This window comes from Engystomops pustulosus, chromosome 4, assembly GCF_040894005.1.
Source record: "Engystomops pustulosus chromosome 4, aEngPut4.maternal, whole genome shotgun sequence".
NCBI lineage: Eukaryota > Metazoa > Chordata > Amphibia > Anura > Leptodactylidae > Engystomops > Engystomops pustulosus.
In genome coordinates this window covers 10,667,136-10,680,366 of record NC_092414.1, presented here as the reverse complement: position 1 = coordinate 10,680,366, position 13,231 = coordinate 10,667,136, and the positions used below count along the sequence as shown (strand labels likewise).

Genomic DNA, 13,231 nt, shown 5'->3' with positions numbered 1-13,231 from the left:
TCGGGATCGGCTATGGGTGCGGCTGAATCCCCCCCGCCTTTAATGTTTGCTCCCCCATGATGTCATCGGGAGCCCTGATCCTCTTCAAAATGGTGGCCCACAGTGCTGCCGGCATGTTAGTGCCCACCCAGGCAGAATGAGTTATACAGTTAACTCCCATGTTCATTCCTTGCATCGATCGTCGGTGTCACTGGTGGGCAAGTCTGAATACTAGCTACAATTGGTCCAGCTAGTTTCAGTTGGGTATTTTAACGCAATTCAAATGCAATGTGTGAACTCTGCCTCAAGTGTTGATATCTGGAGAAGTTTCCTATGGTCACCTCTCTGCGAGCTCCACACATCAGAAGATCTGAGACATCGGGGCAGATTTACTTACCCGGTCCATTCGCGATCCAGTGGCGCGTTCTCTGCGGTGGATTCGGGTCCGGCCGGGATTCACTAAGGCAGTTCCTCCGCCGTCCACCAGGTGGTGCTGCTGCGCTGAAGTTCCCCGGAGGCGCGCTGGAATGCCCTGAAATTCACCGGCCTATACCTGGTGAAGGTAAGTGTAATTTTCGCGACACATTTTTTGTTTTAAATGCAGCGGATTTTCCGAATCCGTCTGGTTTTTGTTCGGCCACGCCCCCCGATTTCTGTCGCGTGCATGCCGGCGCCGATGCGCCACAATCCGATCGCGTGCGCCAAAATCCCGGGGCAATTCAGGGAAAATCGGCGCAAATCGGAAATATTCGGGTAACACGTCGGGAAAACGCGAATCGGGCCCTTAGTAAATGACCCCCACTATGTATAAAATGCCCCAATACTACATGGATCCATTTTTCTACTCAAGTTTCTACTGGTGGCTGCTCATATGGGTTTCTTCTGAACCTAGTAGCGGAGAAGCTTTATGTACATTACTCAAAGAAAATGTATGTAGGATCCGGTAGAGAACCTCTACGATGTGGTCTCTACTATTATCCTCTTCTTCCTATTACTGTGTGTGTGAAGATGTTTGGGAAGGTTGTGCCAGTTCCCATCACGGGACTTGAGCAGTTGATCTTTTAATGAAGTTCGGGTACGGAGGACCCAAACTTACAGACGTTTCTATGAACCTGAACTTTGTAGATCGGGTCCACTGAACACTAATCATGGGCTGATGTCTTTCCGTACACTGTGGCTGTCTGCATTTTTTACCAGTTTTCCCGGGACATAGCATGGTACATAGACGGTAGGAAGTACAATTTGTCCCTCAGGTAATAATCCCTCATCCCTACATCCCTGTAAACAGAAAAATAGTTATGGATCTAAGAAGGTGGGGAGCAAAAAAATGGAGAAACAAAAATTAAAAAGGGCATCGACAGGAAGGTCTATTGTACTGAGTCTATTGACTTAGACTTGGGCATCTGCCAAGCTTCCCCGACATCAGGCACCCTCCCAGCCAGTTATGAAACTCTTAAACCATATAGCAGAATGTGATCTTGGTATGAACTGACACAGACCTCGTAATAACCCAGTTTAATGTTTGAGGAAGAGCCACGAAGTAGTTAAGAGGTGGAGCCATGCCATCGAGAACCTGCCAAGAACACACAGGCTCACTGAAGGAACTGGAGGACAGATCGGAGCTACCAGCAGTATAATGGCACTGACGAAACATTCCCGAATTACCCTGAATGACGGTCACAAGATACCAGTGGTGGGACTGGGCACCTACGCCCCTCAGGAGGTAGGTCAACACAGCTATTAGCAATAGTGACAAGTCTTATGATCCACTAAGCTCAAGAAGAGGGTAAAAGGTTAGGTTAGGTACTAATGTATTGGAGAACAGATGCCAGAACCGATCCTGATCATGATCCTATGTGACATTGGATGTGATACCAGATTTCTCACTGTTCCAAATGACAAAAATGTTGCATGCAACTATTTTTTTATTTTACAGTAGCGTGACCCCATGTTGTCAGTGCTAAGTTGGCCATGGGCTAAGGGTTTACCTGGGAAACAGTTGAGGGCACAGATAGGAGGCAAGAGGGAACTACAGGCCTGGCTATTAGTTCGATAAGAGTGTAGGTCCTTTACTTTGGAGCCCAGTGTGATGGCGTCTTGGAGTATGGTTGTGCCATAGGGTCTAGTGGTAGAGGAAATGACTAGAATATTAGTGGCCCTTAATAAAATGAAGACCTATAGTTATCTTTACTGGTGAATATTATTTCCTACCATTGCATGCAGTTCCCCAAGTCTATGGCGGCAGAGGCTGTGAAAGTCGCTCTTGAGGTCGGGTATCGACACATTGACTGTGCATTAATATACGGCAATGAGGTTGAGGTCGGTCAAGCTATAAGAGAGAAGATCTCTGATGGAACGGTCAAGAGAGAAGACGTCTTCTACACCAGTAAGGTAACGCGGGGACATATCTACCTAGTCAGCTATTACTTGTCCTCCTTCATGGTTATCTTAATATCTCAGACACGTTTTGCTTTTGCTTTTCCCACCCCCTAGCTCTGGAGCACCTATCATCCCCAGCAGTTGGTCCGTTCTTGTCTTGAGAAGTCCTTGAAGGATCTACAGTTGGATTACGTTGACCTCTATCTTATTCACAATCCCATTGAGTTTAAGGTCTGGACACCTAAAATTTGCCCAATATTACGCAAGGCTTGGATTGGAGAAGAGGCTGTAGGACAAGTCCTGCTTGTCCAATGGTCTCCTTCTTATAATATGAAACGTCATTGCTTGTTTTTATTGTTTTCTTGAAAAACACTGCATTTACAGTGGTCACAGTCGTGCAGGGCTATAGTAAGAACAAGTGCCTATAGAAGCAGGGATGATAATGCATGATTAGGACAGCGAATATGCAAAGATAAATTGGGGGCTTGGAGGGGCGCATTGGTGGGTGATGAATAGGTGAATGCTCCCCGAGGTAGTAGAGAGAGCGATGGCAGTAGGATGATGTTAATGACTAGAAAGCACCCAATTACTGACTGGACTTCTTAGAGTGCTCCTTCCTGGTTCCTCAAATCTTTAAGAGCGCACCCCTCCTGTACTGCTTCTTCTAAGCGGCATAGATAGTCAAAAATTGACAATCTTACAAGTGATGGGGTACAAGATTGTTTCCAAAGGAGAAGATCTAGATGCCATTAGAAGTTGGGTTGGTGGGTCATTGTTTTTGGGGGAGAAGACAGGTGTAGCTCTTCATAAGAGGGGTATTAGAGGGTAATACCAGGGGGTATTAGGTGACGTTGCTAGAGCAGACTTTATTAAACTCTGGTAATTCTGGTTCCCAGATGGACTTAATTAGAGGGCATGTTCACCATATATGGAGGATAGTGCCGTCGCCAGTTGAGCACCTCCAGCTTGCACCAGAGATACCAGGGTCAAATAGGTGAAGGAAAGAGGGATTTCTATACCACATTAATTCTCCTATATAATTCTCCTATATAATGATTATTAAGGAGAAGCCCATGGTGTCACACAGTACTGAGTCAGAGAGTGTTTCACCTATGTCCTCTTCCCAACGGAGGAGGTACAAGGGTTTGTTCAAGGAAGCATCAGAGATAAGTGAGTGGTACATCCTGGACAGAGCTCACTTTGCCAGGGATGGTGAAGACAATAGTGTTTCTAGTTTGGTAAGAGGTTGATAGAGTTCATACAGAGGAGCAGGCTTTCTCAATAGATAGTTTGGTAAGAGTATCTGAGTCGGACAGTGTTTCCTCTAGGTCCTCTTCCCAATGGAGAAGGTACAAGCGTTTGATCAAGGATGCATCTGAGTTAAGTGAGCGGTACATCCTGAACAGAGCTCTTTTTGAGGAACAAGGTGAGGATAATAGTGTTTCTAGTTTGGTAAAAGGTTGATAGAGGTGACATTGGGGAGCACAGAGAAGTGGGCTTACTCAATAGATAGTGGGCGGAGGAAATTTGTGCTGCCACATGGAGACAGTAATTGAGCAGATGGGGATGTTGTGGTCTCGAGGCAGTCGAAGAGGTCATAGGAATTGTTATTGCTGAACTTGTCCTGAATAGGATTTTTAAGGGTTTTTGTTGGGGTATAAAATGTATAGGAAGAGACTAACTGGAGTCAAGGGGGAGGTTGTGTGATCAGGACATTTTTCAGATGTAGAGAGCACCAATTATATATTATTCCCTTAATAAGTAAACTTTGAGCTTTGCGAGTCTTTTGGGGGGGGGGATTTCAATTTCGCACCGGTCCAGGATATCAGGTAGTGGGAAGAGGGCTCTCTCTAAGGAGAAATAGAGATTGTCCTGTGCAAGAGCTAGTAGGGTTGCCGATTTATTGAGGAGGTTAACCTGGCAGTAGCTGTAGGGTTCGGGTAAGCTCATTGCTCGTATTTCATTGGCCTTCTCTCTTTCTTTCAAGCCCGGTGATGATCTATTACCAATGGATGAAAACGGAAAACCGATATATCACAATACTGACATCCGAGACACATGGAAGGTATGAAGACTGAACCAAGAAACAGTTGTTGAAGAGTCCCCAACTTTTCAGATTTTGGTGCAAAACATTGGGGATTTCTCCCACATGAATAGAGCTAGAAAATGTGGATCTCCAGGCTGGGTCGGTGTCTAAAGGGAAAGTCTATGTCTACTTCTGCGAGGTCTGGCTTGGCATGTGGTATCATGTTACGGTTCCTTTATTCGGGTTCTGGGAAGTATGACCCAGACAAGGACCTTGGTTTCTTTTGCCTTTGAGTGGCTCAGTAGGAGAACTCTACGAGGCCACCTATCTATTCCTCTCTTGTCCATTGGTACTACGTTCCAACCCCCACACCTAAGTCATTGGCCAAACATATCCCATCATAGTTGCCATCCTACGATCAATATAAAAAAAAAACCTTGAAAGGCTCAACCCTATACAGTATCTTTTCAGGACGATCAGGACTTTTATTATGTAAACCAAATTTACTCGATTCTATTTACATTGTTGAACTTTAGGGCATGGAGGACTGTAAAGAAGCCGGGCTGGTCAAATCTATAGGCGTCTCCAATTTCAACCACAAACAACTGGAGCTCATTCTCAACATGCCGGGACTGAGATACAAACCCGTGTGCAACCAGGTAACACTGAAATATATTGTCTAGTGATAATTTATTGTCTATTTAGCATTTTTGATTAGTTTTATGAGAAAAAAAAGATATTGGGGCTGATTTACTTACCCGGTCCCATTGCGATCCCGCGGTGCGTTGTCCGATGAGAATTCGGGTCTTTCATGAAGCTCGTGCGTCCAACTTCCTGCAGGTGTCGCTGGTGCGCCGAGGTACGCCGGATTCTGCGACACTTTTCTTTTTTTAAATTCAGCGTTTTTTTTCTGAATCCATCGGGTTGTCCGATGGCCACACCCCTGAAAAACCCAGGCAAATCGGTGCAAATCGGAAATATTCAGGAAAACCCCGACGGATTGGCTTCTGCGGACCCCTAGTAAATGTGCCCCACTGTCTTACATGTTCAACTAGACCAGATGCTTTTTATTGTCGTTGGCCTCCTGATTGAGGACCTACAGGAACCAAAACGTCATGTGCACTAGGTTTTTGTGCCCTGATGGTGATTCCTTTAGGTGTGATACATTTTGTCCCTCTTCAGGTGGAGTGCCACCTCTACTTGAATCAGTCTAAGCTACTGGAGTTCTGCAAATCACACAACATTGTTCTGGAAGCGTATGGGGTGCTGGGCTCTACTCGTGATGTCAACTGGTAAGTATTGAAAGCCATTCAAGACCATTCTATCCAAAAAAACTGTAAAAACTTATACTACATACCAAAATATGATCCTTGTCTCCAAGTGTAGAACCAGGTGGAGCCATGTTGCCTTTACTTTAACCTGTTGGTGTTCTTTTATTTTGTCTTGTCTTAATTAGTAAATCTTAGTAACCACAACTTACTCTTCTAGGTATGACCCAAGTGCTCCGATCCTGCTAGAGGACCCTGTCCTCAACACAATCGCTAAAAAACATGGCCGAACTCCTGCCCAAGTGGCGATGAGACACATGCTACAGAGGGGAACAGTGGTTATTGCCAAGAGTTACAAGCCGGAGAGAATTAAGCAGAATCTTGAGGTAGGTGGCTGAGAAGGTCACACCTTGAATTAAGTTGTTTCCATTATATCATCGTTTTTTTACCTTCATTCTTTTCTTTAATTTCTGGGTGACTCATTTGTAATCAGGACCTTCACACTCAAAACAATTGTTTAGCCAACAAAAACACATAGGGGCAGATTTACTTACCCGGCCCATTCGCGATCCAGCGGCGCGTTCTCTGCGGTGGATTCAGGTCTTCCGGCGATTCACTAAGGCAGTTCCTCCAACGTCCACCAGGTGTTGCAGCTGCGCTGAAGAGCATCAGTACGCATGGAGTTCACCGAGCCATCCTGGGTGTCCCGCGACACTTTTTAAAAAAAATGCGGCGGTTTCTCCGAATCTGTCGGGTTTTCGTTCAGCCACGCCCCCCGATTTCCATCGCGTGCATGCCGCCGCTGATGCACCACAATCTGATGGCGTGTGCCAAAAACCAGGGGCAATACAGGGAAAATCGAAAATATTCGGGTAACACGTCGGGAAAACGTGAATCGGGTCCTTAGTAAATGAACCCCATAGCGTAAGACTCTCTGAGAACCTCAAAGAACATCTCAACCCAACGTTCTCAGTTCTTCTTGATTATCATTCCATGGGGCCAACAAAATGAAAACCAAAGGAAGGCAGTTCCCACATGGCCATTGCTCAGGTCTTAAAACATAAGGGGCATAAGCCTCAAGAGATAAGTGTGGCCCTCGAGAGTGAAATCATATCTCTACACTATGACCACCAAAGTGGACCAACCACAAACTATCACTAAACGAAAGATATCACTATACAGAGATCATAGAGTGGTCAAATACCCATTTGGTCTAAATTCCATGACTCAAGGTTTACTCGACGGTTCTTTCAGAAGTGCTGATGTTACTACTGTTTGTTTTTTTCCAATTTCAGGTTTTCGAATTTGAGTTGAGTGAGGGGGAAATGAAGGCCCTAAATGGACTGAACCAGAACAGACGTTTTGTAGATACCTCTAAGTAAGGAAAACTCTTTTTAGAAAACCAAAGATATATCCTATATCAAAGTGTACGGTAGACATGAACCATTCATGTACGTGGTGCACACACATGTATATGTGGGCCAAAGAAGGTTAGTTTGTGATGAAGCTCCAGAGCTGGATTCTAGTTCCATGATTCCGCTCACGAGTAATTATGGAAAGTCGTCCCTGCTCCTCTACTAAGGTTTGGACCGGGACATAAGGGATATTTGGGAATCAGTAGGCCCATACCTGCTTTCTTCTGGGGGTTATTTATTATTGGTTTTCCTGGGCGTAAAAAAAGTCTCCAAAAAGATGCATTGAAGTTTTTTGGGACTTTTCACTGTTCAAAAAGTCTCACAGGACTATTTCTACCTCTTCGTTAATCTGGAGTAAACCTAGAACTACTGCTAGTGCAACACTGTGCAAAGCCACATTCATGACTTGGGATATTTGAAAAAAAATTGCTCCAGTCCCCTGTTGGTCTATGTTTTAGAACTTTTTATGCATTTTGAGACGTTTCCGGGACTTTTTGAAAAAAAAAAATCCCAGACTGAAGGTAGACCATAAGAACTTTTATTAAAGGGCCAAAGCCGCATTAATGTCCCAAGGAGCTGCTCTAATGATGTCTCCACCATTCTATGTATGTGTGTAATGTGTATGTGTTTGTGAATGTGTCTCATGTATAATTTCATGAGTGCAATGTGTATTTGTGTATTTTACCTTATGTAAGGTGTAGGTCTGTGCGTGTAATGTGCATGTGTGTACAATATGTACATATGTGTTATGTATGTAATATATATTTACATAGATGTGAAATGTGTAGGTAAATGTGTAATGTGTATCTGTGTGTATCTGTGTGGCTATATGTGTGTAATGTGTATCTGTGTGGGTATATGTGTGTAATGTGTATCTGTGTGGGTATATGTGTGTAATGTGTATCTGTGTATATCTGTGTGGGTATATGTGTGTAATGTGTATCTGTGTGGCTATATGTGTGTAATGTGTATCTGTGTGTATCTGTGTAGGTATATGTGTGTAATATGTATCTGTGTGTAATGTGTATCTGTGGGTATCTGTGTGGGTATATGTGTGTAATGTGTATCTGTGGGTATCTGTGTGGGTATATGTGTGTAATGTGTATCTGTGTGTATCTGTGTGGGTATATGTGTGTAATGTGTATCTGTGGGTATCTGTGTGTATCTGTGTGGGTATATGTGTGTAATGTGTATCTGTGTGGCTATATGTGTGTAATGTGTATCTGTGTGCATCTGTGTGGGTATATGTGTGTAATGTGTATCTGTGTGGCTATATGTGTGTAATGTGTATCTGTGTGTATCTGTGTAGGTATATGTGTGTAATATGTATCTGTGTGTAATGTGTATCTGTGGGTATCTGTGTGGGTATATGTGTGTAATGTGTATCAGTGTGTATCTGTGTGGGTATATGTGTGTAATGTGTATCTGTGGGTATCTGTGTGGGTATATGTGTGTAATGTGTATCTGTGTGGCTATATGTGTGTAATGTGTATCTGTGTAGGTATATGTGTGTAATGTGTATCTGTGTGTAATGTGTATCTGTGGGTATCTGTGTGGGTATATGTGTGTAATGTGTATCTGTGTGTATCTGTGTGGGTATATGTGTGTAATGTGTATCTGTGTGTGTATGTGTCCGATGTGTAGGTATATGTGTGTAATGTGTAGGTATAAGTGTGTAATGTGTGTGTGTTTAATGTGTTTAAATTATTAAAACATAATTGATATCATATGGAAATTAAAAAATGAAGGATAAATCACTTCTCCAGTCTTCTCCGGCGAGTCTAATGTAGCCTAGAGTAACACTTCTCCAGTCTTCTCCGGCGAGTCTAATGTAGCCTAGAGTAACACTTCTCCAGTCTTCTCCGGCGAGTCTAATGTAGCCTAGAGTAACACTTCTCCAGTCTTCTCCGGCGAGTCTAATGTAGCCTAGAGTAATACTTCTCCAGTCTTCTCCGGCGAGTCTAATGTAGCCTAGAGTAACACTTCTCCAGTCTTCTCCGGCGAGTCTAATGTAGCCTAGAGTAACCCTTCTCCAGTCTTCTCCGGCGAGTCTAATGTAGCCTAGAGTAACACTTCTCCAGTCTTCTCCGGCGAGTCTAATGTAGCCTAGAGTAACACTTCTCCAGTCTTCTCCGGCGAGTCTAATGTAGCCTAGAGTAACACTTCTCCAGTCTTCTCTGGCGAGTCTAATGTAGCCTAGAGTAACACTTCTCCAGTCTTCTCCGGCGAGTCTAATGTAGCCTAGAGTAACACTTCTCCAGTCTTCTCCGGCGAGTCTAATGTAGCCTAGAGTAACACTTCTCCAGTCTTCTCCGGCGAGTCTAATGTAGCCTAGAGTAACACTTCTCCAGTCTTCTCCGGCGAGTCTAATGTAGCCTAGAGTAACACTTCTCCAGTCTTCTCCGGCGAGTCTAATGTAGCCTAGAGTAACACTTCTCCAGTCTTCTCCGGCGAGTCTAATGTAGCCTAGAGTAACACTTCTCCAGTCTTCTCTGGCGAGTCTAATGTACCCTAGAGTAACACTTCTCCAGTCTTCTCCGGCGAGTCTAATGTAGCCTAGAGTAACACTTCTCCAGTCAGTTCCTCCAACGTCCACCAGGTGTTGCAGCTGCGCTGAAGAGCATCAGTACGCATGGAGTTCACCGAGCCATCCTGGGTGTCCCGCGACACTTTTTTAAAAAAATGCGGCGGTTTCTCCGAATCTGTCGGGTTTTCGTTCAGCCACGCCCCCCGATTTCCATCGCGTGCATGCCGCCGCTGATGCACCACAATCTGATGGCGTGTGCCAAAAACCAGGGGCAATACAGGGAAAATCGAAAATATTCGGGTAACACGTCGGGAAAACGTGAATCGGGTCCTTAGTAAATGAACCCCATAGCGTAAGACTCTCTGAGAACCTCAAAGAACATCTCAACCCAACGTTCTCAGTTCTTCTTGATTATCATTCCATGGGGCCAACAAAATGAAAACCAAAGGAAGGCAGTTCCCACATGGCCATTGCTCAGGTCTTAAAACATAAGGGGCATAAGCCTCAAGAGATAAGTGTGGCCCTCGAGAGTGAAATCATATCTCTACACTATGACCACCAAAGTGGACCAACCACAAACTATCACTAAACGAAAGATATCACTATACAGAGATCATAGAGTGGTCAAATACCCATTTGGTCTAAATTCCATGACTCAAGGTTTACTCGACGGTTCTTTCAGAAGTGCTGATGTTACTACTGTTTGTTTTTTTCCAATTTCAGGTTTTCGAATTTGAGTTGAGTGAGGGGGAAATGAAGGCCCTAAATGGACTGAACCAGAACAGACGTTTTGTAGATACCTCTAAGTAAGGAAAACTCTTTTTAGAAAACCAAAGATATATCCTATATCAAAGTGTACGGTAGACATGAACCATTCATGTACGTGGTGCACACACATGTATATGTGGGCCAAAGAAGGTTAGTTTGTGATGAAGCTCCAGAGCTGGATTCTAGTTCCATGATTCCGCTCACGAGTAATTATGGAAAGTCGTCCCTGCTCCTCTACTAAGGTTTGGACCGGGACATAAGGGATATTTGGGAATCAGTAGGCCCATACCTGCTTTCTTCTGGGGGTTATTTATTATTGGTTTTCCTGGGCGTAAAAAAAGTCTCCAAAAAGATGCATTGAAGTTTTTTGGGACTTTTCACTGTTCAAAAAGTCTCACAGGACTATTTCTACCTCTTCGTTAATCTGGAGTAAACCTAGAACTACTGCTAGTGCAACACTGTGCAAAGCCACATTCATGACTTGGGATATTTGAAAAAAAATTGCTCCAGTCCCCTGTTGGTCTATGTTTTAGAACTTTTTATGCATTTTGAGACGTTTCCGGGACTTTTTGAAAAAAAAAAATCCCAGACTGAAGGTAGACCATAAGAACTTTTATTAAAGGGCCAAAGCCGCATTAATGTCCCAAGGAGCTGCTCTAATGATGTCTCCACCATTCTATGTATGTGTGTAATGTGTATGTGTTTGTGAATGTGTCTCATGTATAATTTCATGAGTGCAATGTGTATTTGTGTATTTTACCTTATGTAAGGTGTAGGTCTGTGCGTGTAATGTGCATGTGTGTACAATATGTACATATGTGTTATGTATGTAATATATATTTACATAGATGTGAAATGTGTAGGTAAATGTGTAATGTGTATCTGTGTGTATCTGTGTGGCTATATGTGTGTAATGTGTATCTGTGTGGGTATATGTGTGTAATGTGTATCTGTGTGGGTATATGTGTGTAATGTGTATCTGTGTATATCTGTGTGGGTATATGTGTGTAATGTGTATCTGTGTGGCTATATGTGTGTAATGTGTATCTGTGTGTATCTGTGTAGGTATATGTGTGTAATATGTATCTGTGTGTAATGTGTATCTGTGGGTATCTGTGTGGGTATATGTGTGTAATGTGTATCTGTGTGTATCTGTGTGGGTATATGTGTGTAATGTGTATCTGTGTGTGTATGTGTCCGATGTGTAGGTATATGTGTGTAATGTGTAGGTATAAGTGTGTAATGTGTGTGTGTTTAATGTGTTTAAATTATTAAAACATAATTGATATCATATGGAAATTAAAAAATGAAGGATAAATCACTTCTCCAGTCTTCTCCGGCGAGTCTAATGTAGCCTAGAGTAACACTTCTCCAGTCTTCTCCGGCGAGTCTAATGTAGCCTAGAGTAACACTTCTCCAGTCTTCTCCGGCGAGTCTAATGTAGCCTAGAGTAACACTTCTCCAGTCTTCTCCGGCGAGTCTAATGTAGCCTAGAGTAATACTTCTCCAGTCTTCTCCGGCGAGTCTAATGTAGCCTAGAGTAACACTTCTCCAGTCTTCTCCGGCGAGTCTAATGTAGCCTAGAGTAACACTTCTCGAGTCTTCTCCGGCGAGTCTAATGTAGCCTAGAGTAACACTTCTCCAGTCTTCTCCGGCGAGTCTAATGTAGCCTAGAGTAACACTTCTCCAGTCTTCTCCGGCGAGTCTAATGTAGCCTAGAGTAACACTTCTCCAGTCTTCTCTGGCGAGTCTAATGTAGCCTAGAGTAACACTTCTCCAGTCTTCTCCGGCGAGTCTAATGTAGCCTAGAGTAACACTTCTCCAGTCTTCTCCGGCGAGTCTAATGTAGCCTAGAGTAACACTTCTCCAGTCTTCTCCGGCGAGTCTAATGTAGCCTAGAGTAACACTTCTCCAGTCTTCTCCGGCGAGTCTAATGTAGCCTAGAGTAACACTTCTCCAGTCTTCTCCGGCGAGTCTAATGTAGCCTAGAGTAACACTTCTCCAGTCTTCTCCGGCGAGTCTAATGTAGCCTAGAGTAACACTTCTCCAGTCTTCTCTGGCGAGTCTAATGTACCCTAGAGTAACACTTCTCCAGTCTTCTCCGGCGAGTCTAATGAAGCCTAGAGTAACACTTCTCCAGTCTTCTCCGGCGAGTCTAATGTAGCCTAGAGTAACACTTCTCCAGTCTTCTCCGGCGAGTCTAATGTAGCCTAGAGTAACACTTCTCCAGTCTTCTCCGGCGAGTCTAATGTAGCCTAGAGTAACACTTCTCCAGTCTTCTCCGGCGAGTCTAATGTAGCCTAGAGTAACACTTCTCCAGTCTTCTCCGGCGAGTCTAATGTAGCCTAGAGTAACACTTCTCCAGTCTTCTCTGGCGAGTCTAATGTACCCTAGAGTAACACTTCTCCAGTCTTCTCCGGCGAGTCTAATGTAGCCTAGAGTAACACTTCTCCAGTCTTCTCCGGCGAGTCTAATGTAGCCTAGAGTAACACTTCTCCAGTCTTCTCCGGCGAGTCTAATGTAGCCTAGAGTAACACTTCTCCAGTCTTCTCCGGCGAGTCTAATGTAGCCTAGAGTAACACTTCTCCAGTCTTCTCCGGCGAGTCTAATGTAGCCTAGAGTAACACTTCTCCAGTCTTCTCCGGCGAGTCTAATGTAGCCTAGAGTAACACTTCTCCAGTCTTCTCCGGCGAGTCTAATGTAGCCTAGAGTAACACTTCTCCAGTATTCCACAATTTTAACACAATTTTTTTTGCTTCTTTAGATTTAACGATCACCCGAAATCTCCGTTCCATGAAGAATATTGAATGTGCCACGCTGAGTCGGAACTGGTCTACATGACATCACTGAATATTTTTTATTACTGTAC

General features: G+C 43.9%; 1 protein-coding gene across 1 annotated transcript; it reads left to right on the top strand.

Annotated features, from left to right (window-relative positions):
- Positions 1-1,543: 1,543 nt before the first annotated feature.
- LOC140126043 (dihydrodiol dehydrogenase 3-like) lies at positions 1,544-13,231 on the top strand. Its single transcript, XM_072145103.1, has 10 exons — positions 1,544-1,702; positions 2,203-2,370; positions 2,473-2,589; positions 4,346-4,423; positions 4,921-5,043; positions 5,567-5,676; positions 5,873-6,038; positions 6,948-7,030; positions 10,318-10,400; positions 13,127-13,231. Exons 1-9 carry the CDS (start codon positions 1,616-1,618, stop codon positions 10,334-10,336), a joined length of 951 nt encoding a protein of 316 aa, XP_072001204.1. The 5' UTR covers positions 1,544-1,615; the 3' UTR covers positions 10,337-10,400; positions 13,127-13,231.

What these genes read in the sequence shown, in the direction of transcription:
- LOC140126043 (XM_072145103.1), top strand. Translation starts at nt 1,616, where the DNA reads ATGGCACTGACGAAACATTCCCGAATTACCCTGAATGACGGTCACAAG. An exon ending in GCACCTACGCCCCTCAGGAG is followed by an intron (nt 1,703 to 2,202) that starts GTAGGTCAACAC and finishes CATTGCATGCAG; the next exon opens with TTCCCCAAGTCTATGGCGGC. An exon ending in TCTACTCGTGATGTCAACTG is followed by an intron (nt 5,677 to 5,872) that starts GTAAGTATTGAA and finishes TTACTCTTCTAG; the next exon opens with GTATGACCCAAGTGCTCCGA.